This window comes from Penicillium rubens (assembly GCF_028828025.1).
Source record: "Penicillium rubens strain IBT 27055 chromosome Unknown utg000004l_segment0_segment0, whole genome shotgun sequence".
Classification (NCBI taxonomy): Eukaryota; Fungi; Ascomycota; class Eurotiomycetes; order Eurotiales; family Aspergillaceae; genus Penicillium; species Penicillium rubens.
In genome coordinates this window covers 3,509,996-3,533,710 of record NW_026890602.1, presented here as the reverse complement: position 1 = coordinate 3,533,710, position 23,715 = coordinate 3,509,996, and the positions used below count along the sequence as shown (strand labels likewise).

Sequence of the window (23,715 nt, the reverse complement as noted above, 5' to 3'; positions counted from 1 at the left end):
GGTGTTTGTTTCGTTTGTCCTGTTTGTCTCTCGGAGGGTTGGATTCGCATTCGCCGACTGATGCTCACCTCGTGAGCTACTTTTTCGTCTGGATATCAAAGCAGAATCCTGTTTCGCTGATATTAAGAGCCGACACACGCCAAATATTACTGAAAATGAGTTTCGGAGCCCCCGGCGGTGGATCGGTGAACTACAAGCCATCACCGTGAGTTGGATTATTCCAAGCTTGCATATTTGCACCCCAACATGTTATCTAGCGAACGAACGAGATTTGATCTCCTGCCTTGCAATTGCTGACCCAATGAAACTTCCTGCAGACCCGAGCGTGGGAGCTTTCCCCTTGATCACGAAGGTACGCCAGCCCGCAGGCACACAGCCCATACCCCGAAGGAACTGAGCAAGAACAGCAAAGGCAATGGAGCTAATCACAATCCGGGACACTACAGGCGAATGCAAGCACATTATTTCGGGATATCTGAAGTGTATCAAGATGAACAAAGGCACCAACGACGAGGCCTGTCGCAAATTGGCCAAGGAATACCTTTCGTGCCGAATGGACAAGTAGGTCTGCCCAATACACGGAGGACTGGATATTACAGTGGAGGAGGAATTGTACATGTGATGAATGTCGGAACAAAATACTGATCTGCAACTTGTGATTAGGAACCTCATGGCGCCGGATAACTTCGAGAACCTCGGATTAGTGTTTAAAGACGGTGAAGGGAAAGGACAGACACCAGCTACACCAGCTTCTGGCCCGGCGAATCCAGAACAGAAGCGCTGATATGGATTGCGAAACATTGGATGATATTGTATGATATGGAAGAGTGGCGCTAGTCCGTGTTAGTCGGGTAGTGCTGGCATTATTCAAAGGCGTTGTACATAAGAAAATGTAATTGGTACTTATTCAACACATGAGAAAGTAAAAAAAGTTTTGTATAAACGAGTTAACATTGAGAATCTCGAAATTATTCCAATCCGAACTTGTGGTGACCTGCTGGCTTTCGCCATATGCGGTTCCCCGCATGTGTAACCGTTCCGCCCAGCCACTCTTACAATCTCCAGCACCTCCACAGAGCCCCAAGCCACCAAATGTCATCGATCGCCCGGCCACCAGACCCGTGCCTCGTGGCAATCATTCTCATTGTGCGCTCTCGCACCGGCCCCCGCCTCGTCTTCCACTACCCCCGAACCCACTCAGCGAGAACCGCATCAAAACCACCACCAAGGGTGGCCGGCGCGTCTCCCGCAACCGCACACGATCCAAGAATACCGATTCGAGCTCGAGTTCTGAGAGCGGCTTAAGCTCTGACGAAGACGACGATGAACGGGAAACCCAGAGCCATGCTGGCGGGGGTTCTGTGCTAGCGGGTCGCCGCGCTAGCAACTTCGGCCTCGATGATCATCTCCCCGCTGCTGCGTCGCCTGCCGCCGGTGAGCCCCAGCGTCCTGGGTCGCTAGGCTCTGGGCGCGGCTCGTCCGCTCGGAAACGGGCTGCGGCCACCGATCAGGACCCTGAGGACGATGCGGGGACGGCGTCTGATCGGCCTGATGATGGTCCTGGGAGCTCTAGGCCGCCTTGGGAGTCGCTTTTGGGTGTACCTGGGAGTGTGTGGGAGAAGTTGCTTAGTCCGTCCCGGTCGTGGCATAAGCGGCGCTTTGAGGTTGGGATCAATGATTTGGCGCTTATTGGTTGGCCGGTCTTTGTGCGCGAGGATGGGTCATGGCGCAAGCAACGACGCAAGAAGCAGAAGAAGCCCCGTGCTGAATGGGATGGTGGGGAGCTGGGTCACAATGATAGTGCCGAGGAGGGCAAGAAGGACGAGCAACTTGTTACCTCGCCTGATCTGGGTGCCAGTGTCGCTTCCATTGCGGAATCGTTGACATCGCCAACAGATAGTAAGCGTGGGTCAGGCAGCGGAAGGCCTGGGAAACAGGATGAGTCGCTTGACCCTGAGGACAAAGACCATATGACAATGTTCAATGTGGTTTTTGTTGTGGATCCTCCTCTACTGGAGTACTCCATGCGCGTGAAGGAAATTTATGAGAATATCATCAAAAAATTTGCCAAGGCCCTTAAATGGGAACAGGCTCGCACTGACTATGTGTGGAAGGAGTCTCAACATATCTTACAAATGAGGAGAAGAGCACGAGAGACAAGTATGTTCCCTACTGACAACCACCTTGCTGGAGCTGGCAATAACACTGGACAGAAACATCGACCAATAATCTTTACTCCGAATTGATATCCCAGTCTTCTCTAGCTCGGGCTATCTACACAGTCTTTAGCAGCATATCGACATCCAAAATCGCATCCGTATCACTCAGCCCGGATGTTTCCATCTCGCTCCAAATTCCACCTTTGACCTCTACTCCGTACCTTACTGGTCCTATGGACAAAGCATACCCAGGGCTGTGGCTCACGACAGCAGACAGTGCAACCCCCGTCGACGATCCAAGTGCGGATGAAAACAACACGCCACACCAGGTCCTGGCAAAGCACTTTGCCCTACTTCTTTTAGACAGCGAAGCCGCAATTATCAAGGATGTTGAAGCGTCCGGGGGAGCGCTTGCCCCTGCACTTACGCATTATATTCGATGCTCTAAGCCAACCAAGTCATTTGCGCAGATATCAGCATCATCGGGAATCCCACTATCCCATATCCAGATGCTGTCAAGTCATCTTGTGTACTGGCGTCGTGCTCGCGCCATCCCTCCCATACACCAGCGAGACACATACGTCGTCTCTCCAAACTGTGACTTGAGCAAGCTCGAAATAGCTACGATCGCTTATCAGACAGCATTCCCAACGTACCCTAGTCTGCCAAAAATGCTTTCCACTCTTAGTGGTACCCCTCGCCCTTATAGCAACTTCATCCCCAGCAAAGACCACAAAGAGATATACTTCACTATCCTGGCCTGGCTACTGCGCGGCGGCTGGGTCACCCAGCTCCGTACTTTCGCGCGCATCAAAGTCTCACCCGAGATCAAAATGGCTGTGGAGATGGCGCTGCGCAAGGAGGAAGTTGAGCGATACCTGTCTAAGGGCAACCCGGACTCGATCTCGGTTGATGAGGACAGCGACTCTGACGATGCAAATGACGACGCGCACTCTTCCTCATCCTCATCCCTCGACAGCCATGGCAGCGGGGATGAAACTCCCACGGCCAGTCGACTCGACCCACACGCCCAACTGCGCTCTTCCCACAAACTCCTCGATCAATCAACAGCTCTCCGGCTGTCCTCCTTCATCCTCTCCCCGCACCGCGCGTCCCCACTTGAGTCCCGCTGGCTTGACGAAATCTTCTCCCGATTCCCCGACGATCCCAGAACCACCCGGGGAGACGAAAACGCCAGTCCGGATATCACGCCCAACGATAGTCAGGCCCTACACAAGAAGTACTGGCCTGTCTTCCTCAAATACTTCAATGGATACGATGCCATGGAGAAGATTCCCGTGCGCGAGAATCTTAAGCGCAAGCTCGTCTGGCAGGTCCTTATGCGCCTGGGCGTGACGACGGGTCCACTGGGCGCTATGGATCTCGATACTCGGGAACAGGTGTTGGTCAGTGTTCGGCATTGGTAGATTTATGTTTTTTGGTGTTGGTTGGAATATGGAATATGGAACATGGAGTTTTTACATATCTACCAGGACAATGATATCCCTCTTTTACATAGACGTCGTTTTCCAAGAGTCTGTTTACATATACGTGAATCCCACTGCCAGTGGTATATATCGCGGACACGGCATGTTATTTTCAGTACAGCCCGCGTATTCTGATTACATACCCACTCTCCCATTCCGATGGTTTCCGCGTGCCCTCAGCCCTAATCACTGCCGAAAGCACAACGTTGAATATAGATTTATTAGGTGAAGGGAATTGGGATGGCTCGAGTTAGTTTAATTGGATCTCATTTTTATACAAATATATACAAAAACAGTAGTGTTAGTATTGTACTAGCACTTGGGCAGTTCACGTGTTCCATGGAAGCATACAAATTATATCACATTCTTTTCGTCGCACAATGATCAACATGACAGTCCTACACTACGATATTGTATGTTGTAGGTAATTTCTTTTTTTCTCGCAAGGTACTATGTAATATCATATGTAATATAATATGTAATACCTCACTTGGCACCTCCAAAGCTCCACGGGTATTGAGATGTATTACGTTTACCCCGAGGGATTCCAATGTTCCATCACCGGCCCGTATATCCGAACAATAATCAACGGTCCAACGGGCTGAAGATTACAGGGCTCAGGAGGATTTGGGTGGAAGTTGGGCATGTGTATACTAAGGTCGATAATAATATCTGACTGCGGTATAATATTGATCTTATGATATTTTATATACACCATAAAGAAGTCATTATTCCGAAGAAAACCTCGACTCTCCGTCAGATAATTCTATTGTGTGCGCCAATGGCCGGAGGGGCTCCGGTGGACCCCGCGATATTCAGATGTACTTTTGTGTGTATTCTTACTTCACGTTGATGAGCCGAGGGATTAGTATAGGTATTCTGTTGTATTAGAAGCGATTTGCGATTTCCATTGTTAGGACTCGGATAGAAGCTATATATACAAGGTAAAAGGTCTTTGATTGAAGGTTTAGAACAAGAACGCCATAGTGTTCTCCAATTGGCTGGACATTTGTTGCTTGAGACCTCAGAACCCTGAAGTATCGCCACTTCGACAGCTATTTTAATCATGGGTTGCCTGAGCTGTGATTGTCATTGGGCCAATACCTTCTAAAGAAGCATGCGGCTCAATAACTTTGAACTGGTTCCTTGTTGGTTTCATAGATGTATAAAAAGGTACGGAGATGTTGACCTCGGCAATGCAAATACATCAGAGGTGGACATAGGGACATAGTATAAGACAAGGTATTCTAGGCATAGTGTGTTTATGCTGCAATGTGTAATATGTATATAAGTACTATGGGAATATGGCTCAAATCGGTTAGTACAGACTCACCGAGATGCCCGATTACATATGGACTGAGGGAATTCTAGAGGCAATCCTGACTTTGAGGTCTGAAGTAAGGTATGATATTCAAAGGAATGGACCTTTGACAATTTAAAAAAGGAATCAGACCAAACGAAGTTTTTTTAGAAAATTTCCTTTTATGCGAAATTCCACAATTAAAAAAAATTCGTACAAAAACAAGCCATTCAAAATATTAATTACGTGTAAAGAAAAAACCCCGCTACCAGTTCTGCCCTGAACCAAATAATTTTGTGTCTTCTCTCTCTTCTCTCCTACATTTCTCCCCCCACGGGCTGTTTTCTCCCTTCCGCGACTTCCTTCTTTTCGGTACCTCTCCGTATTCAGAGAGAACCGACTTCCTCTGTTCCGAATCCCACGTGCGAATCCGCGGTCCCCATTTTTTTCCAAGGGACATTCGCAGATTGATCTTGTGCTTCGCCTCAAACCCTGACAGGAATTACACAACGTTCCTGTGAATCCGACTTGCACTCAGATCTTTCAACCCTTCACAGCCTGGCGACGTTGACAAGGCAGTGCCTTCGTAGCGTCGGTGGGATTTTTTTTCACCTTACACACTTTCCTCTTTGTTTTTTGACCTGTGCGCTCACAAGTCACGGCTTTGAGATCACCCCTCCATCCCGAGATATCGACGGCCCATTTATCAATGCGATTTGTGGTCTAGACGATCCTATCAGCAGATACAACTCCTTCGATTGCCATTTCGCGACCCGATACCACCCGTGGTCCTTCGTCTCGCTTACGCACGAACTCGTCCTTTCAACGCACAATTGAGAGTCTATCTGAAAAGACGGGAAGCCGCAGATTAGTGGGGTTACAAGAAGCTGGAATCTTTCCCTTTCTTGATTTCCACTTCGCGCAGGTGCCATCTCGTCCCCAGTAGGCGTAGACTGAGCCCCAGAGTCACCCAGGTCGTCCGGTAAAATAAACCGCACCTCAATTTTCTTTCCCAACGCACTCGATCGGAGCTACAATAAGCTCTCAATACGATATGTCTACGTTTTCGTACGCACAAGCCGCCAAGGGCGCCTCCGGGACACCGACCCCGTCCAAGACACCATCAGAATCCGAGAAGCCTGACTCCAAACCGGAGGAGCAGACCGTCGCTGAGACCACAACGAGTGAAGCACCAGCTCCCACCGAGTCTGAGCCCATCCAAAAACCCGAGGTAGTCGAGGAGAACAAGGATGATGATTTCACCACTGTCACCAGCAAGCATGCCGCCAAGACAAAGGCCATCAACTCTCGAACATCGAGCCCGAGCGTTCGCACAGGCTCAAAGTCGCGCAAGTCAAAGGAGGATGATTCAAATACCTCCAACGGCAACGCAGATGCTACCGAGAAGCAGGCTCCCAGTGAGGGACAGACCGAGAAGGCCGAAGGTGCCGCAGAGAAGTCCACTGAGAAGCCCGAGGATTCCGAGAAGACCGCATCACCACCCAAGGAGCTGAAGGCTGCTCCTCTCCCCTCAGTCAACATCTGGCAACAGAGACGAGAGGCACAGGATGCCAAGGTCAAGGCTGCCCCCAAGTCCACTTCCACTAGCAAGGCCGCCTCCAAGGCTGCCTCGACTGCTGATGAGACCCAGCAAGACTCCAAGGCCGGCTCTAAGAAGAAGGGTGCCGATGGTGCACAGGAAGGTGCCAAGGATCGCAAGAAGACCGATGGAAAAGGACGCGATGCTGGATCCGTTCCCCCAGTAGAAGACGCTACTGCATGGCCCACTCCCCAAGTCGCGATTGGCGAAGAGAAGAAGAAGTCTCAAGAAAAGACCGATAAGAGCCCCGTCATCAGACCCCACGGAAAGGAAAAGTGGACACCCGTTCCTTACGTCCCCACTGCTGTTTTCAACACCCCCTCCCATCTGCCGGCGGCCGTGGAGGTAGACGGGCCACTCGTGGTGGCCGGGACGGTGGCCGTGGAGCTCACGGCAATGGACCCGCTGCCACCGACAAGGCTGCCTCTGGACAGGCCGCCCAAGGCGCAAAGCAGGCGTCTGGAGATCGGGGACGCCAGGAGTCTGGCACTGGACGTGCCGCTTCTCTTCCCGCGCAGTCCCGACGGTCCACTAGCACCGACGCCGGTGCTGCTGATGCACGCAAGGCTTCCCAGGCACCCGAGCGCGGCCGTGGAGCTCGCAACGGAGAGGAGAACAAGCAGGTGAATGGTGGAGAGAATGTCCCCCGCGCTCAACGCGAGGGCAAGCCCTTTGGTAGAAACCAGGATGCCCGCGCCGGTGACCGCAACCAAAAGGGTGGAAACTTGGCTGTTGACTCACAGGCTGCAGCCCGCAGCAGCGACCGTCGCTTTGAGGCCGGCTCGAAGTCTGCCGACCCCGCCGGTTTCAACGAATTCAACCGCGAACGTGGAGAGTTCCGATCTGAGCGTGGAGGCCGTGGATCTAACCGCGGGCGTGGCGGCGCTTACTCCAACTTCGGCCAGAACGCCCAGTTCAATGCGTCTATGGCCAACAACTCATTCGGCCCCAAGTCGTTTGGCTTCAACGATCGTCAGCGGTCGCAGCAGCATGGCCTACCCAATGGATCTCAACAAGGAAACCGTATGCCCCTCCGATCGCCCTCTTTGCCCGCTCCCGCAAACATGTACGGTGTTGTTTATCCTTTCCCAGGTGATATCAACACGATGTATGGCTACCCGGCTGTCAACTCTGCCCCGATGAGCGCTATTCCCTACCAGCAATACATGGAGCCTTTCTCGCTCATGAATATGCTCTCCATGCAATTGGAGTACTACTTCTCGGTTGACAACATGTGCAAGGACATGTTCCTTCGGAAGCAGATGGATTCTCAAGGATTTGTGCCCTTGAACGTCCTTGCCAGCTTCAAGCGAGTCAAGTCCCTCACCGAGGACTTTGAGCTCCTTCGTCACGTGGCCCGTCAGCTCCGCAACGTTGAGTGTCAAACTGGCGAGGATGGTGTCGACCGCCTACGCCCCAGAGAGAAATGGCAGCAATGGGTCCTCCCCGTGGACCAGCGTGAACCTGCCGCCCAGCACGACGGCGCCGCCCCCGCTAGAAAGACTGACGAGAACACTCCCGTTCACAGCCACCCCGAAAATGTTATCAACGGATCCGCTCCTCAATTCGTTCCCAACGGTGTTGCCCATGATGCGAAGACTTCCCTTTCGTCTACCGCACCGGAATTCATGCCCTCATTGCTGCCCGCTGCAGTGAACGAAATTGCCAATGTAGGATACCCCAGGAACCCCCCCGCCTCCCCTGATGACTCGACAGCGTCGTTCTTTTCGTCGTCTTCCTCTTTCCCCGTGGACCATTCAATTGTTGACCCTTCTTCCTCAGCGCGTGGACTAGATTCGCAGCCCGAACCCCCTCTGTCCTCTGATTTGGAACCGACGGTAGCCCCGATGAGGTATGCTGAAACTTTTTACATGAGATATCTGTCTTTGGGGCATTAACTGACTGTATGGACAGTTTTGACACAGAATGCTTTCAATACCAAGTCGGCGGTGCTGATTGGTTGATTAACAAGTCTTTCGCCGAAGCGCATCAACCGGCGCCCAAGTCAAAAGGGAAGGGCCGTTTGTCCACAGAAACGTCAAATTATGTCCCAAAAACTTTCAATATGTCTCGCAAAGAAACTTTCGATGGCCGAGGCCCACCGATGGCAAGAAGGTATAGCTTTGGAATGACCCAGCCTTACGAACTCTGGTCATTCAGCTTGACAAAAAATTTCAATTCGCATTTGTACAATGAATTTAGGCGTTCAGCCCTTGATGATCTTTTGACTCGACACGTTGACAACGGTTTCAACGAGCTCATGGAATTTTATCGGAACTGTCTCCTTGACCATCGCGGTATTCCGGACCTCGTGATGTACGATTTGGTCCATCTATCACAAGATCATACATCGGACTACCATACGCTCGTCTCCAATACGATCCATGAAGCCATTGCCAGTGGAAAGATGAAACCGCGCAACCGGGGGAAGATCAGCAAATATTTCAATACCCAACCCGGCAAGACGGCGGCAGAAAAGTTATCATGAGCCCTTTTTGCATTTTTTTCTCTGAATTTTGCACCTTCGCGACACGTTTCCTTCAACTGCTCGTTCATCTTTCATGACCGGCATTATTCCTCTTTTTTCTGTCCAAAATGGTTTTTTTTTTGCATGCATATTCGCCAACTTCTCTTCTAGAGTTCCAAGTGACCCTTTCATTGCAATAACGCGGTCTGGTTTCTCGGTCAACTCGAACCTTCGGAGTTATTCACCTCCCTTTTTTCTGTTTAATTTTCATTGCTTTCAGTCATGGGAGATTCTCAAAACGTTCTGGCGTCCGGGCATGATTTTACTGGCAGTCTCTCTTTCTTCCATACCTGCCGCTACGGTGTGCCGGGTCAAAATTCGTTTTTCACCCTTGACATAGATATTTCCACTACTTTTCTTGTTTCCTGCCGTTGCGGTTTCCCTTTATCGATCCAGTCAATTTACGATCCAGGCCTTTCATTGGCTCTGGATCTTAACAAGTATCAGCATGGCAATGACTCAGAAAAAGCACATGTCTTAAAGGTCTTGTCTGAGGTTATCTGTGTGTCTCAAGTTTCGTTCATGGAGCCATTCGGAGATAATGAATCCAGCATATCTACATTGCCGATCTCTTCCTTGGGTGACCGTCCATTCGGTCTACCAGTTCTTCTTTCGACAGACCCTTTGAAGTGGATTGATCCATTCCAGTGCCTTGTTCTTCTTGCTGGGGTTCCTGCACAGAGTATTTTATTTTCTGTTCTTTGTTTGCTTTTTGCATAAACTGGGCTGTTCAGGTCTTTGTGGAGTAATATGATTGATATGATTGATGTATACTGTGCACACAATAGCATTAAATTTGCTATGTAGGAAACGTCAATTGTAAGACGTGTCTTGAGCTATGCACGTATGGTACATCTAACTACATATGTACATACCTTATATGTGCATTCACATAAAGAAAGTCGATGAGGTTGATATTCCTGCCTCAGGCAGCCAGATCTTGCCAAACGGAGACAATTCAGTCCCGATCCGGCTCTAACAGTTCCCTTTCCCCTCTCTAGCTCTGTTCTGCACACCTAACACTCTGTTCTTCTTTTCCTTTAAACCTCTTTACATCTAACCACACCTCTTGATCAAGATGGAGGGTGCATCCCGCCAAACGTCAAGGCTACTCCGGCCTCGTGGCCAGAAACTCCTTCCCCAACGTCTCACACGAACCTCCACAGTCAGCGCCACACCCTTCACTCAGATTCAACGACGGACACTGTCAAATTCTCCTCATCATCTCGCCCCAGAGTCTCTTCTCAACAGCTTCAGAGCTGGTTCATACAACGAGGGACCCACAAGCTATTTCACCAACCGACAAACACTACCGGCGAACACCGTCGTGCGATTCGTGCCACAACAGACAGCATGGATCGTCGAGCGCATGGGAAAGTTCGATCGTATCTTGGAGCCCGGTCTTGCGATCCTTGTGCCGTTCTTGGACCGAATTGCCTACGTGAAGAGCTTGAAGGAGGCGGCCATTGAGATCCCTAGCCAGAATGCCATTACGGCGGATAACGTCACCCTTGAGCTGGACGGTGTGCTATATACGCGAGTTTTCGATGCGTACAAGGCAAGGTGAGTGATTTTATGGCAGTTCCTGGTTGTGCGGGATTGGACCAGTCGAAACAAAGCAATTGCTAATACATGGATCTTCACGTGTAGCTACGGAGTCGAGGACGCAGAATACGCTATTTCGCAACTTGCACAGACGACTATGCGTTCCGAAATCGGTCAGTTGACACTCGATCACGTTCTTAAGGAACGCGCCAACCTCAATACAAATATTACCAAGGCTATCAACGAGGCGGCACAGGAATGGGGTGTCGTCTGTCTCCGATACGAGATTAGGGATATCCACGCGCCGGAGGCGGTCGTTGCTGCCATGCACCGTCAGGTTACTGCTGAGCGCTCCAAGCGAGCTGAGATCCTCGAGTCTGAAGGTCAGCGCCAGAGCGCGATCAACATTGCCGAGGGTCGCAAACAGTCTGTTATTTTGGCATCTGAGGCTTTGCGATCTGAGAAGATTAACCACGCTTCTGGTGAAGCCGAAGCTATCAAGCTCAAGGCCGAGGCTACCGCGCTCGGTATTGACGCTGTTTCTCGGGCCATCGAGGAGGGTGGAGAGAATGCTCACAACGCCGTTAGTCTCAGCGTTGCTGAGAAGTACGTTGCGGCCTGGTCGAACCTGGCACGTGAGGGTACGGCTGTTGTTGTTCCCGGTAATGTCGGCGACATGGGCGGTATGATTGCCAACGCCATGGCTGTCTATGGAAAGGTCAGCGAGACGCAGGCCCGGGGTTTGGCGAAAAAGACTCTTGGAGTCGAAGACGCCTCTCGGTCATCAGAAACGCCGCAAGAGAGCCAGGCGCCGACATTTTTTGAGGAACGGGCTGAGCAGAACACGCAGTCCGATGTCGCCTCGCAAACTGCCGAGGAGGGATTTGAGACGGTCGCCGGCGAGCACAAGAAATAAGCGTCTATACTTCACCCGACCGAAACGAGAACGACGACTATAATCCCCTCCATCCCTTTTTCTTTTTTGTTACGGCACCTCCACTCAGTCGGCTCCTCTGGTGTAACTATACCACTCTTCCACATTTTCTCTGAATTGGGCTCTTTACATTTACCCAACACTTCCCATTCCCACACCCTACTTTTCCTGCTCTTGCTGCCTAGTGTATTCTCTTCGTTTCCTGGCATTTCTTTTGGAGTCTTTCAAAACGCACGAGCTTGTGCATGTGGCATCGAATTCGCCAAACTGGTGTTCCTGTATGTGTACATAAATGAATTGTTGTTGATCAGGGAGCAGGCGAGGGAGGAGAATATCCCAATGTACAAGTATTGGTATTTTTACATTGTCCAGGAATGCAAGTTATAGGTCAGTGCCTTTCGTCGTGGCATCTGCTACAGCTACCACGCCTCTTCTTCCAGATGCCATCTACCAAAGTTACTACAGATTATTACAGTGGAGATGGAGGTCAATACGACAAGCACATTGTTAACAGCTCTCAGCAGTAAGACATGCGAGTCCTACCCAGTTCAAACCAAACGTAGGAGGGGAACAATGCACCTAAAGCGAAGCAGCATCCACCGAAGATCCAGGAATAGGTTCAATATCAAACCTGATCTCAAGTGCGCAACTTTGATCCCACGTCACAATTCTAGAAATATAATACGTACCTCTGGGAAAGATCTCCAAGACAAGATACACCGCACACTTCCCAACACGCGTCCCCAGGAGACCCTGGTACTCAGGGGTATTATACTGCCAGATCCGCGGTGCGGCACAGACAGGAGGCCAGGTGAGACCATTGCGCGACGAATAAAGAACCTCCTGCACGAACTTCCTAGTATCGACATTAACAATATCACAAACATAGAAGTGTCGCAGACTCCGGGGCTCAGCAACCTCCTGCAAATGAGCGCGGGCAATATGAGCAAACTGCGGCCCATCAGTTCTGAACATCCCCTCGGCAATGATCAATCCTTCCCCAACCAGGATATCATAAACGTTATCGCAGCCAGCAAGCCCGAGATCACCCTCTGCATAGTTTTGCGTCAGTGTCTGGTTGTATACCGCTTCATTGGCGTATCCCAGTGCAAACGCATTCTCTGCAACTTGGAATGGGATGTTATGCTTCGCGGTACGGACGTACCAGTGTGCGCTTATGAGGTCCGCTACCGTTAGGGTACTGGGCTGGATTTGGCAGGTTGTGTCTGTGGGGTCTTCGAGCCACCGTTGTCGTATGGTGCCTTCGTCTTGGATCTTGCCGTATCGTCGGGCTGGGGTCGAACGGGCGGGAGGTATGGCTGGTGTGGTGGTTGGAATCCCTGCTGGAGGATTGGGGGGAACCCATGACTGCTCTGAAGGTGCCATACCGGGGTGTCAGTATCTTGTCTGTGAATGACTTGTACTGCTGTTTTAATGATGAGTTTGGGACACTGATTCAATGATGGGATGTGTAGCCATATATGGTACATGTTGGGACGAGGTCTTAACCAGTATAGATATCTATGGGAAGGAAAAGAACATTGTGCAACAAAGAAAGCAATGACCTGAAGAGAGCAAGGACAAAGGCAATGAGAACCATTACACGATTGAATCGTAGAAGACCACTTTGTCCTATAGTCCTGACAAAGAATGAAGACCTCTGTTTCAAGAGCTTTGTGTTTCTTTGTCAAATCAGATATTTGTACAGGACAATCCCAAAAGACAATAAAAGCCTGGGATTTCCCAACTTCTCGAGTCTCTGCCTACAAGCCCTAGTCGGATTGTTCACATCTCAAGACCATCTACCCAACCCTCGTCATCTTCACCCGCAACAATGTCTCTTACTAGACCTAGCCACCTGACCCACGAACAGCATTTCGAGCGCGAATGCGAGTTTTTCCAGGAAGCTCTAACAAGGGAGGCTAACTCGCTTCATCTTTTGGAAGACCGCCGCGCAGGAACCATCCAGGTTATTTATGATCTGATCGTTCAGCTGGAGATTATTTGTCAGCTCGCTGAGACTATGGCCAAGAAGTCCCCCATGTGTTCGACTGTCCTGATTAGCCCGCCGAGCTATTTCCTTGGTGAATTCCAAGAGTTTTGTCGCACGAGGATTCTGCCTGCTTTGGCTAGGTCATTGAAATGTCTTAGGGAGTCGAACATTATCTATCGCGATATCAACTACACAGTGGCTGGTCAGTTGGAGGCGGCTCATGAGGATCTGGCTTTTGTTCTCGATTGTCGTGAGTAGGATATTGCATTTGCTGGATGAATCGAATGGTCCTTACAGTTTGTACTTGGAGTTATATGTAGCTTAAGAAGATGTCTAGTACAATATATGTTGTTATCAGAGAGTCTGTTGGTCATAAGTTGACACTTCGTGGCCTATATTGTGCATGGCATGCTGGTCTACATGTCTCTTGTAGTCCTGGAACCAGTCGTAGTACGTATCTGATTTCTCTGCTTGTAAACTTCTTGTATGTTAGATCAATTAGGTGGCGGTCGAGACATCATATACTCATTTTAAGGTGACCTGAGAGTGCTATAGTTATGTATATGCTCTCTAAATGCACCATCGGTGAACCATCACACTTCATTCACATTTTGAGTATACCTTGGTACAAGTGAAACACCATAAAGCCTCCAACCGCGTCGTAAGTGCCGAAGTCGCAGCACCCAGCGACGAACGCGGTTCACTGGCGATCTATTTGTGCCGCTCCCCCTAACAAACAACCCTGGTATATTGATCTGGCAGAGAGAGGGAGAGAGAGAGGGAGAGAGAGGGAGAGAGAGGGAGAGAGAGGGAGAGAGAGGGAGAGGGAGAGGGAGAGGGAGAGAGAGAGTGGAATTCTCTATCTGTGTGAGACTGGCTAATGTACTCGTAACAAACAAGTGAAGCCTGACAACCCAGGCTTCTGCCTGCCATAACATATATTAACCTCCTTCCCCCCTCTTCCTCTCTTCCTCTCTTCCTCTTCTCGTAAACTCTACACTTCATCCTCAAAGCAATAAAATACCTGAACATCCACCATGTCTAGTTCTGGAAAGGGATACACCGTCAAGGGCTCCGGCACCAACAGCCAGGTATGTTCCCTCCCCAATTTTCTGTGTCGTGCCACCAAGAACACAAGACACGCATCTATTCTATTGGGATCTCAGAGAAGAATCAACATGATACTTACAAAAGCCAAATCAGGGCAACCACTACTGCTCTCGCGATTACGGCTCCGGCGCGACCAACTCGAACAGCTACCACTACTCCAACACGTAAGCTACTTTGAACGAAGCTGCCATGCATGTGGATGGAAACAGTTTATTCTAACCGCTTGTTTCTAGCAATGGCTCCTACTACTACTCCAACCCCAATGGAAGTACCTACTACAACAACGGTTCGGGAAGCTCGACTTACACTCCCCCTCTGGAGGATCCGGTGAATCCGGCAAGAAGTGATCGTGGCAGCTCGAGACTGCCATGGCTAGTGGTCATCTCACTGCAGATGCTAGCGTGTGGCTAGACGGCTGCTGACAATCTGGCAACTTCTTCTTTTCTCTTGCTTTCACTTGGTCTCTTGCTTTCACATGGAGTTAGCCGGCACTATGGCAACATAATACAGCAGAAATAGCCCTGGAGTTGACTATGACTTAGTACCGCTTCTCATGATCGTAGGCCGTAAGAAGGCAGGAATGCGAACCCTACAGATATTGCAATAGCTTCCATCACAAACTTTTCACATGCCAAAATCCGTCTTTGGAATTATTAGCCCAGGGTATGTCAAATATAGACGGAGGAACTGGCGAAGGCGGGCGTTCCCTTTTTGCGTGCTTGTCTGCAGTCATCCAAGGATCATCGTTTTCCAACCGTAGACACTGAATCGTGATGTGTTTGGATAAGGTCCGCAGCCAATCAATGATATGACCTAGCAGATCATACTGGGTTTGAGCACGTTGGGCAAAGTCGCTGTACCACTCCTCTCGAGCCCCTTCTTTCTCGCAACCGAATACTGAGACGAATTGTATCGTATCGGTTTGCTCACTTTGGTCACTTAGCCATCCTTCGCTCAGTGCTTTTATAGCAGACCAAGGGCTGTGGATTGATTGTACTCGTTGTTGTTGATGTGTAGTCCTGATGAATCGAGCATTAGCTTGCTAATCTCGGCGATCAGAAGACATGGAAATACCTTTTGAAAAGCGAAAAGGCATATTCAACCGACCGTTGGTCGAATTCGTTCTCCGAGATATGAAAAACGGTGATGTCTATTTCTCGACAAAGACCCATAAAGATTGGGATTGGACGAACAATCCTTCGATGAGACAAGTCATGTATAGCATCTCCACACCTGTCTGAGAACTCCTTAATGAATTGTTGGAATTGTCCTCGAGTCTCTGGCTGCTGGCCTTTAGACGCTTCGAGCTCTTAAATGACCGACGCGTTATTACCATTCAAGTCATAGCTGATTATAGAACCTTGGAAGCTTCACGTACCCATGAATAATGAAATGCGGTCACTACCCCCTTCCTCCTCTTGATCTTTACCCCAGAAGAGGTCTGGACAATCGCCTATTCTCCACAGTTTCCTTCGAAGATCCTCGAATAAACCGGTTACCCTTGAGTCTTCAAGCTGGGCGCGAAAAGAGATCCACTCCATATCGGGATTCCTGGGGTAGCCTTGCCGTCGGGGCAAATGATGTTGACAAAGTGTTCCCATAGGATACCAACTACCAGCGGGTCCGCCGGCAATACGCTGAGGAGGGGTTCGTCTCGCTTGCCTCATAGATTCCAGATGGAGCTGGTCCCTATTTTCCGAAAACGTGGATTCATCCACATTGTATTTAGGCTTAACTGGCGTCCGAAAAACAGGGTGATTTGTTTCAAATTGCGCAGCGATTGGAGTCGGAGAAGTATCGAATTGTTCTGGCGTAGCAGATTCGAAAGACACTTTATTGAGGTGGTTTGTGTACGCCGACACCACACCTGTTGTATCCTTCACAAGGTCTGCTATATAGTGCCTGAAATTGTGAAAATTTGCTTCTCGCTGATTACCCACGGTGTCCGATTTCCAGAATAGCAACCCGATAAAGAATTGACCTTCAGAGGGGTGGTCTAATTCAAGCCATTCTCCACAATAATGTATCAACTCGGACTCTGACTCCGTGGTAACATTGCTAGGGTATAGAGAAATTGTTGATTCCCACTTGGATCTGAAATCTGATTTCTGATCAACCTGAGCTGTAGGTAGTGTATCAGAGAACTGGAACGAGACTATCTCGAGGACACTATCAAAGCTGACCCTGGAGAGATTGGCGGGTAGAGTAATCTGGATACACCGGTTAGAGATATTTCGTATGTAACCCAGCATCATAGCAAAGCCTAAGGACGACTGGAACAGTTTCCAGCCATGACCGCTATCCCACTGGATTAGAACGATCACTTGTTGATCTTGCGAAGCGGTGTCGGTGTCGGCGTCGACTGTGGCCCAATACAGTTGTTGAAAACCGGGAATTGTCGAGACAAACTTCAAAGATTTCTGCCATAGTATAGACGCTAGCTGCGATGGCTCCAAGATGTTGACTCCAGCGTGGAATGTGAAGTGGATAATACTAAGGACCGGAACAGCTGGTAGCTGGGTCGTTTGTTTCGAATTATAGGCGATGTTGTTCAGACAGGGGGTGTCCATGCGCCCGGTGAGCATGTCGGACTGATGATATTTAACTTGAGCTGATCTGGAGGTTGGAGAGTCCAGGAGAGAGCACGGAGACTCCTATGACTGTAGTGACCAATCGGAGCCAGCACAGAGTTTGTTTGATAAAAGTACATATATAGCATGCATAAAAGGACAATTGCATAAGTTAGAACATACAAAATGATACTATTTCCCCAAGAAAAATGAATAACTGCTACGGAGTACCTAGCTAGGCCTTAGCCCTTGCAGTGTAGTTCCATCTTAACGCGGGAGCTCGGACCAGGCGAATCTGGAGATCGCGACTTTTGGATTCCCTTTTAATCTCCGGTCTCTCTCATCCGGACCTGTGATTTTATTTACTTTCTTGCTTAGGACTTTGGTGACCGAGGAACATCCTGCTTTGCCTCTTGGTCCTGCCATGTTCCACGTTAAACCCATATAATTAAAGACCCGCTCGATCACACGCGCCGCTCCCCTCCTTACCCACGCTCCGCGCGCACTTTGGTGTCGATACGTGTCGCACGACCTTACCTCGAGAAACAACTACTCAAACCGCTCAGAAATAAGCGGATCACCGTGACTTTGCTCCGGGACTGGCACGATGCATATCATAAAGCCAGTTTGGCTCACCCATGGAGGTACGGAGCCTGATCGCCCTGGTTTTCTTTGCTTGACACTGTCGGGAGGGATGCAGTGCTTCATGAGAGCAGAACCAAACCATCCCATGGAAAGGACTAAATTTGCTAATGTCATTGCTCTGATACAGGTGAACGCAAGGATTTCGAGGTTTACAGCTGCGATGTTTCGCCAGATGGGAAACGACTGGTCACAGCTGCTGGAGGTGAGCTTGACTCTTTTTGCTTTGAGGTGGAGGTCACAATGATCATGCGCCGCGGAGAGAACTATATCTGACATTCTGGCTTTTGCTTTGCTTTAGATGGATACGTGCGGATCTGGTCAACAGATGCTATTTACGGCACCGGAACTTCCGAACTTGAGGGCAAGCCAAAACAACTGGCATCCATGAGCAACCACTCCGGCACCATTCATACCGTCCGGTTTTCGCCCAACGGGAAATACCTGGCATCAGGTGCAGATGATAAGATTGTCTGCGTGTACACCCTCGACGCTAACCCTCCAACACACTCGTCAACATTTGGTATGCCTTGGATACACTGGATATGGAGAAACGGAGACATATACTGACGGCTATGGGAAAACTCTTAGGCACCGATGAAGCACCTCCCGTTGAAAACTGGCGCACAATTCGGCGATTGATCGGTCACGACAATGATGTCCAGGATCTCGGATGGTCCTTCGACTCATCGATACTGGTTTCCGTTGGACTAGACTCAAAGGTCGTGGTGTGGTCTGGCCACTCATTTGAAAAGTTGAAGATGATAGCGATCCACCAGAGCCATGTCAAAGGCATCACTTTTGATCCGGCAAACAAATATTTCGCAACTGCTAGTGATGACCGGACCGTCCGCATTTTCCGATTCACCTCCCCAGCCCCTAATTCTTCAGCTCACGACCATATGAACAATTTCGTCCTTGAGCAAACAATCACAGCCCCATTTGCCAATTCTCCTTTAACAGCCTATTTCCGTCGTTGTTCTTGGTCGCCTGATGGGATGCACATCGCAGCTGCAAACGCTGTGAACGGTCCTGTGAGTTCTGTGGCCATCATCAACCGTGGATCGTGGGATGGTGATATCAATTTGATTGGACATGAGGCACCTGTTGAGGTTTGTTCGTTCTCTCCACGACTTTATGCAACCGAGCCGCCCAATAAGAAGCAAGCCGATGGACAGCCTGTACCCCAACACCACATTACTGTCATTGCTTGTGCCGGTGGAGACAAATCCCTCAGTATCTGGATTACGAGCAATGCACGACCGATTGTGGTTGCCCAGGAAATGGCTGCTAAAGCTATTTCAGACCTGGCATGGACCCCAGATGGAAAGTGTCTCTTTGCTACTGCTCTGGATGGCACAATTGTGGCAGTCAGGTTTGAAGATGGCGAGCTGGGCTGGGCCACGGAGATGGAAGAAAATGAGAAATCACTCACCAAGTTTGGAACTAATCGAAAGGGCGCTGGTATCACAGAAACCACCGACAGCTTGTTGCTAGAGGAAAAGAGCAAGGCTGGCGAGATCAAGCATGTCGAAGGGAGAATGGGTGCACTGATGGGCGATGGCGCCGAACCTACTACGAATGGAGAGAAAGCCCCACAGCCATCAAATGGGACCACCCCTGCTCGGGGCCCTTCGCCACCTCCCGAGGTTACGAAGACCCAAACGAATGGAACTCCTGCGACGCCTGCCACAGAATCAGAGAAGCCTGACCCTTACAAAGCCAAGCTGGAAAGACTTAAGCAGCGTCCAACATACACCAAAGAGGGCAAGAAGCGTATCGCTCCATTACTTGTTTCCGGAGCTGGGGCTGGCGAGTCATCCCTCCCGCAAGCACGTTTGATGGCATCTGTCAGCAATCAGGTGAAGGCTGACGCCCCCACCACCATTGTTGACCTGTCAAAACCCTTTGATGGTCTACCTAAGGGCGGCCTGACTGCTCTTCTTCTTGGAAACAAGCGCAAACTGGCCCAAATAGAAGGCGACGAAGATGGCAGTGTAGAAAAGCGTGTGGCACTTGCCAGTCAAAATGATGCAACTCCCATCATGGCCAACACTCCCGACGGCCTTCTACCAGCTCAAGTTCAGTCTGCCACAACCGGTCAACAGCCAACTCCAGAGTTCATTCGCCCCGCAGTCACAAATCCTTGCATGTCGGTCAGTCAACTTCGTCTAGCAGTCCCCAAAATTCGCAGCCAGATTCTCCGCGCGCTAGATTCGAGCGGCAAACCGACGGAACAACCTGCCCCTGGCACAGATTCAGGATCTACCAAGAGTCGGGTGGACGTGGTTTTCGAAGCTCGGAACCCATCACCAGCAAGTCTGACCGGTCGTGCTGTGGACCGCGAGCCGGTGCGTCTGACATTGTTCCGCGGAGATCAGCCGTTGTGGCAGGATTTCTTACCGCGGACTGTCCTGCTTGTGACTGGTAATCAGAGCATGTGGGCAGCTGGCTGTGAGGATGGATCAATCTATCTTTGGACACCGGCAGGTCGTCGTCTGGTAAGTGCACTTGTTCTCGAGGCACAGCCTGTCATCTTGGAGTGCAATGGACCGTGGATCATGTGCATATCCTCCGTGGGCATGTGCTACGTCTGGAATGTGAAGCACCTGTCTTCTCCTCACCCACCAGTCTCCCTCCAGCCTGTCCTGGATGCTGCAATTCATACTATGGGCGCGAACCCCACAGCCGCTCCCGCAGTAACAGAAGCACGCATTAATTCGGAGGGCCGAGTTGTCGTTTCTTTGTCTAACGGCGAGGGATACTCGTATTCCCCATCCATGTTCACATGGCAGCGCATCTCGGAAGCTTGGTGGGCCGTCGGCAGTCAGTACTGGAACACCACGGACGCACCCGTGAGCAACTTGCAAGCCACGGATACGCAAGATACCAAGGATGCCAAGGCAGCTGTTGCAGCCGGCATCATTCCTTGGTTGGAGCGAAACACCACGAATGAGACCCTCCTTCGTGGAAGAGCATACTTCCTCCAGCGTCTCATCAAGGTTCTATTGTCACGCGAAGGATATGAGACGTTTGAGTCCAGCGTATCCATTGCTCATCTTGAAAATCGTCTCGCTGCTGCTCTGTCCCTGGGTGCCAAGGAAGAGTTCCGGTTATACTTATCCATGTACGCCAAGCGCATCGGCGCCGAGGGTCTGAAGCTGAAGGTCGAGGAGCTCCTGAAGGGTCTCATTGGCGGTCTTTTCGAGGACGAAGATGATGCCAGCGAGCGAGTCTTGAAATTGCAGGCCAATGAGCGCGAAGGCCGTAACTGGCGCGAAGGATCTGATGATCTGTGTGGCTGGCCACGGGAAACATTATTGAAGGAGGTGATTCTAGCACTTGGTATGTTTTTAGTTTTTGTGCTCTTTTCCCTTGATGATTCAATTGCTGACGAACGTTCCTCCAGGCAAACACCGTGATCTTCAACGTGTGACAGTGCCTTATGCCAAGCTGCTGGATATGGTTGACACTACATCGGAGCATGGCGATGCAATGGATCTTTAATGATGGTTTCTCTCTTGCTATCTATACCTTTTCCTCCTGTTTTTGCTGGCGTTCAACAAGTTAGGGCTGGGTCACCCAAAAGGGTTTGCATTATTTTATCCCTGCTGAGGCGGGATTGGGGATGATATGTCTGATTTCATGGTGTATTTGTATCATAGGTCCTCCTTTGGGGTCGTTCTTAATTAAGTCAACCTGTCCCATCTTGCTATGGACATATCTTGCCGACTATGTAGACAGGCCCTAATAACCCTCGATACACATACATGGCAGTGACGTCGTCAGGGCTTGACCCTCACGTGGGCGGTGGCAGCACTGCAGGCAGAAAATTTGAAGATGCCAGACGCGAACCTCATCAACATTGCTTTTTGCATAGTTAGACACGCATTCATTTACTCTCTTCCTACTCATTGACATTGCCCGCAATTGCTGTGGGCAGCCGCCATCACGTCTTCCACTTCTTCTATCTTTTTCCTTCGTATCGTCGATCGATCCGCAGCTGGTCCTGCATTTGGCGCGCTCCATCCTTGTTCCCGCTTCCGCCTTTCGACATCCCCCCACCTCCCACCTCTCTTCTGTCGCTTCTACTCAAGCAAGAAGAAAAAATCAAATAAAATGGCACCCAAGAAGCCCCAAGTCCAGGAAAAGGTCCTTTTGGGCCGTCCAGGAAACAACCTGAAGAGCGGTATCGTATGTGAGCTAGGCCCCCACCCTTTCCCTTTTTTTTTTCCTTTTTTTCCACACAGCACAGTCCACTTTTTACCTCCCGAAAAACTATTTAAACCCCCTTGCCCCCTTTCCTCACACTTTTTTTTTCCTTTTCTTCTCAACCATGATTGACTAACAATATGGCTTCAGGTTGGTCTTGCCAATGTCGGCAAGTCGACACTCTTCCAGTCCATCACCAAGTCCTCCCTCGGTAACCCGGCCAATTTCCCCTATGCCACCATTGACCCCGAGGAGGCCCGCGTCATCGTCCCCGATGAGCGGTTCGACTGGCTCTGCCAGCACTACAAGCCCAAGTCGCAGGTTCCTGCCAACTTGACCGTGTACGATATTGCCGGTCTCACCCGCGGTGCCTCGACTGGAGCCGGTCTGGGTAACTCCTTCCTGTCACACATCCGCGCTGTCGATGCCATCTTCCAGGTGGTTCGCTGCTTCGATGATGCTGAGATTATCCACGTTGAGGGTGACGTCGATCCTTGCCGTGATCTGACCATCATCAACGAGGAGCTCCGCATTAAGGATATCGAGTTTGTTGAGAAGGCTCTCGAACTTCTCAGCAAGCAGACTCGTCGTGGTGGACAGTCTCTGGAGATGAAGAAGCTCAAGGAAGAGGAGGCTACTACTGCCAAGATCCTTGAGTTCCTGAAGGCTGGCAATGACATCCGCAAGGGTGACTGGAACCCCAAAGAGGTATGTTGAAAATTTTTCTCCTCCCCAACTGTACTTGCCCTTCTATCCACACCAACTCCTTTCCTGATGAATAAGAGCACTGCTCGAAATTAACCCAGCTCGTTGAGTGCCTCATTAAAAGGATACTCACAATCCGAGGCACCTTGAGAAAAACAGTTATTTGCTGAAATTTTGGAGTTCACTTCTACATGATTACATCACTCAAAACTCTTTTGAGAATCTCATGCTAACCAAACTGGTTATAGGTCGAAGTCATCAACCCCCTGTTCCTGCTCACTGCTAAGCCCGTTGTGTACCTTGTCAACCTGAGCGAGAGAGATTACATCCGCCAGAAGAACAAGTACCTCCCCAAAGTCTTCGAGTGGATCAAGACCAACTCTCCCGGCGACCCCATCCTTCCCGTCTCGGCTCAGTTCGAGGAGCGTCTGACCCTGATGCACGATGATGCGGCCGCTGAGGCTGAGTGCAAGACTCTGGGCACCAAGTCCGGTCTGCCTAAGATCATCACTACCATGCGCCAGGCTTTGAACCTGGGCAGCTTCTTCACCACTGGTGAGGACGAGGTTCGGCAATGGACCATCCGCAAGGGCATCAAGGCTCCCGCTGCGGCTGGTGTCATTCACACCGACTTCGAGAAGACCTTCATTCAGGCTATCGTGTACAACTACTCTTCTCTCCGTGAGTACGGTGATGAAAACAGCATCAAGGCTGCTGGTAAGATTATGACCAAGGGCAAGGATTACGTCGTCGAGGACGGCGATATCATGCTCATCAAGGCCGGTGCTGCTAAGCACTAGGTGCACATAGACAATAGTTTAAATGATACACCAGTGTTGAACAGTCTTGTATCTTTTTCTTCTAGATTTCTATGATCTGTAAGCCAATTGAAGTTGTAGACTATCATCGATCGTTTTGTATTCGCTTGGTT

The 23,715-nt window shown here is 50.1% G+C and overlaps 10 protein-coding genes across 10 annotated transcripts; 8 read left to right on the top strand and 2 right to left on the bottom strand.

Moving 5' to 3' along the window:
- Nucleotides 1-155: 155 nt before the first annotated feature.
- N7525_011292 (coiled-coil-helix-coiled-coil-helix domain-containing protein) lies at nucleotides 156-784 on the top strand (the record flags this gene model as incomplete). The annotated part of the gene is made up of 4 exons (XM_002560921.1): nucleotides 156-205; nucleotides 318-352; nucleotides 447-561; nucleotides 664-784. The coding sequence occupies 4 exons, from the start codon at nucleotides 156-158 to the stop codon at nucleotides 782-784; spliced, it is 321 nt and encodes a 106-aa protein (XP_002560967.1).
- A 241-nt stretch (nucleotides 785-1,025) lies between these two features.
- N7525_011291 (nitrogen permease regulator 3 family protein) lies at nucleotides 1,026-3,586 on the top strand (the record flags this gene model as incomplete). The annotated part of the gene is made up of 2 exons (XM_002560920.2): nucleotides 1,026-2,160; nucleotides 2,214-3,586. 2 exons carry the CDS (start codon nucleotides 1,026-1,028, stop codon nucleotides 3,584-3,586), a joined length of 2,508 nt encoding a protein of 835 aa, XP_002560966.2.
- A 2,414-nt stretch (nucleotides 3,587-6,000) lies between these two features.
- N7525_011290 (La domain family) lies at nucleotides 6,001-9,034 on the top strand (the record flags this gene model as incomplete). The annotated part of the gene is made up of 3 exons (XM_061215430.1): nucleotides 6,001-6,909; nucleotides 6,966-8,398; nucleotides 8,461-9,034. The coding sequence occupies 3 exons, from the start codon at nucleotides 6,001-6,003 to the stop codon at nucleotides 9,032-9,034; spliced, it is 2,916 nt and encodes a 971-aa protein (XP_061067942.1).
- Nucleotides 9,035-10,151: 1,117 nt separating this feature from the next.
- On the top strand, nucleotides 10,152-11,534 carry N7525_011289 (SPFH domain-containing protein; the record flags this gene model as incomplete). The annotated part of the gene is made up of 2 exons (XM_002560917.1): nucleotides 10,152-10,636; nucleotides 10,724-11,534. 2 exons carry the CDS (start codon nucleotides 10,152-10,154, stop codon nucleotides 11,532-11,534), a joined length of 1,296 nt encoding a protein of 431 aa, XP_002560963.1.
- A 597-nt stretch (nucleotides 11,535-12,131) lies between these two features.
- On the bottom strand, nucleotides 12,132-12,938 carry N7525_011288 (uncharacterized protein; the record flags this gene model as incomplete). The annotated part of the gene is made up of 1 exon (XM_002560916.1): nucleotides 12,132-12,938. One exon carries the CDS (start codon nucleotides 12,936-12,938, stop codon nucleotides 12,132-12,134), a length of 807 nt encoding a protein of 268 aa, XP_002560962.1.
- A 448-nt stretch (nucleotides 12,939-13,386) lies between these two features.
- Nucleotides 13,387-13,803, top strand: N7525_011287 (uncharacterized protein; the record flags this gene model as incomplete). Its single annotated transcript, XM_061215429.1, has 1 exon — nucleotides 13,387-13,803. One exon carries the CDS (start codon nucleotides 13,387-13,389, stop codon nucleotides 13,801-13,803), a length of 417 nt encoding a protein of 138 aa, XP_061067941.1.
- Nucleotides 13,804-14,582: 779 nt separating this feature from the next.
- Nucleotides 14,583-15,066, top strand: N7525_011286 (uncharacterized protein; the record flags this gene model as incomplete). The annotated part of the gene is made up of 3 exons (XM_061215428.1): nucleotides 14,583-14,636; nucleotides 14,740-14,819; nucleotides 14,889-15,066. 3 exons carry the CDS (start codon nucleotides 14,583-14,585, stop codon nucleotides 15,064-15,066), a joined length of 312 nt encoding a protein of 103 aa, XP_061067940.1.
- A 959-nt stretch (nucleotides 15,067-16,025) lies between these two features.
- N7525_011285 (uncharacterized protein) lies at nucleotides 16,026-17,240 on the bottom strand (the record flags this gene model as incomplete). The annotated part of the gene is made up of 1 exon (XM_061215427.1): nucleotides 16,026-17,240. The coding sequence occupies one exon, from the start codon at nucleotides 17,238-17,240 to the stop codon at nucleotides 16,026-16,028; it is 1,215 nt and encodes a 404-aa protein (XP_061067939.1).
- Nucleotides 17,241-17,832: 592 nt separating this feature from the next.
- Nucleotides 17,833-21,374, top strand: hir1 (putative histone transcription regulator Hir1; the record flags this gene model as incomplete). Its single annotated transcript, XM_002560912.2, has 5 exons — nucleotides 17,833-17,869; nucleotides 17,998-18,072; nucleotides 18,169-18,390; nucleotides 18,459-21,212; nucleotides 21,277-21,374. The coding sequence occupies 5 exons, from the start codon at nucleotides 17,833-17,835 to the stop codon at nucleotides 21,372-21,374; spliced, it is 3,186 nt and encodes a 1,061-aa protein (XP_002560958.2).
- Nucleotides 21,375-21,980: 606 nt separating this feature from the next.
- N7525_011283 (YchF/Obg family ATPase) lies at nucleotides 21,981-23,584 on the top strand (the record flags this gene model as incomplete). Its single annotated transcript, XM_002560911.2, has 3 exons — nucleotides 21,981-22,061; nucleotides 22,230-22,787; nucleotides 23,033-23,584. Exons 1-3 carry the CDS (start codon nucleotides 21,987-21,989, stop codon nucleotides 23,582-23,584), a joined length of 1,185 nt encoding a protein of 394 aa, XP_002560957.1. The 5' UTR covers nucleotides 21,981-21,986.
- Between the last annotated feature and the right edge of the window lie 131 nt (nucleotides 23,585-23,715).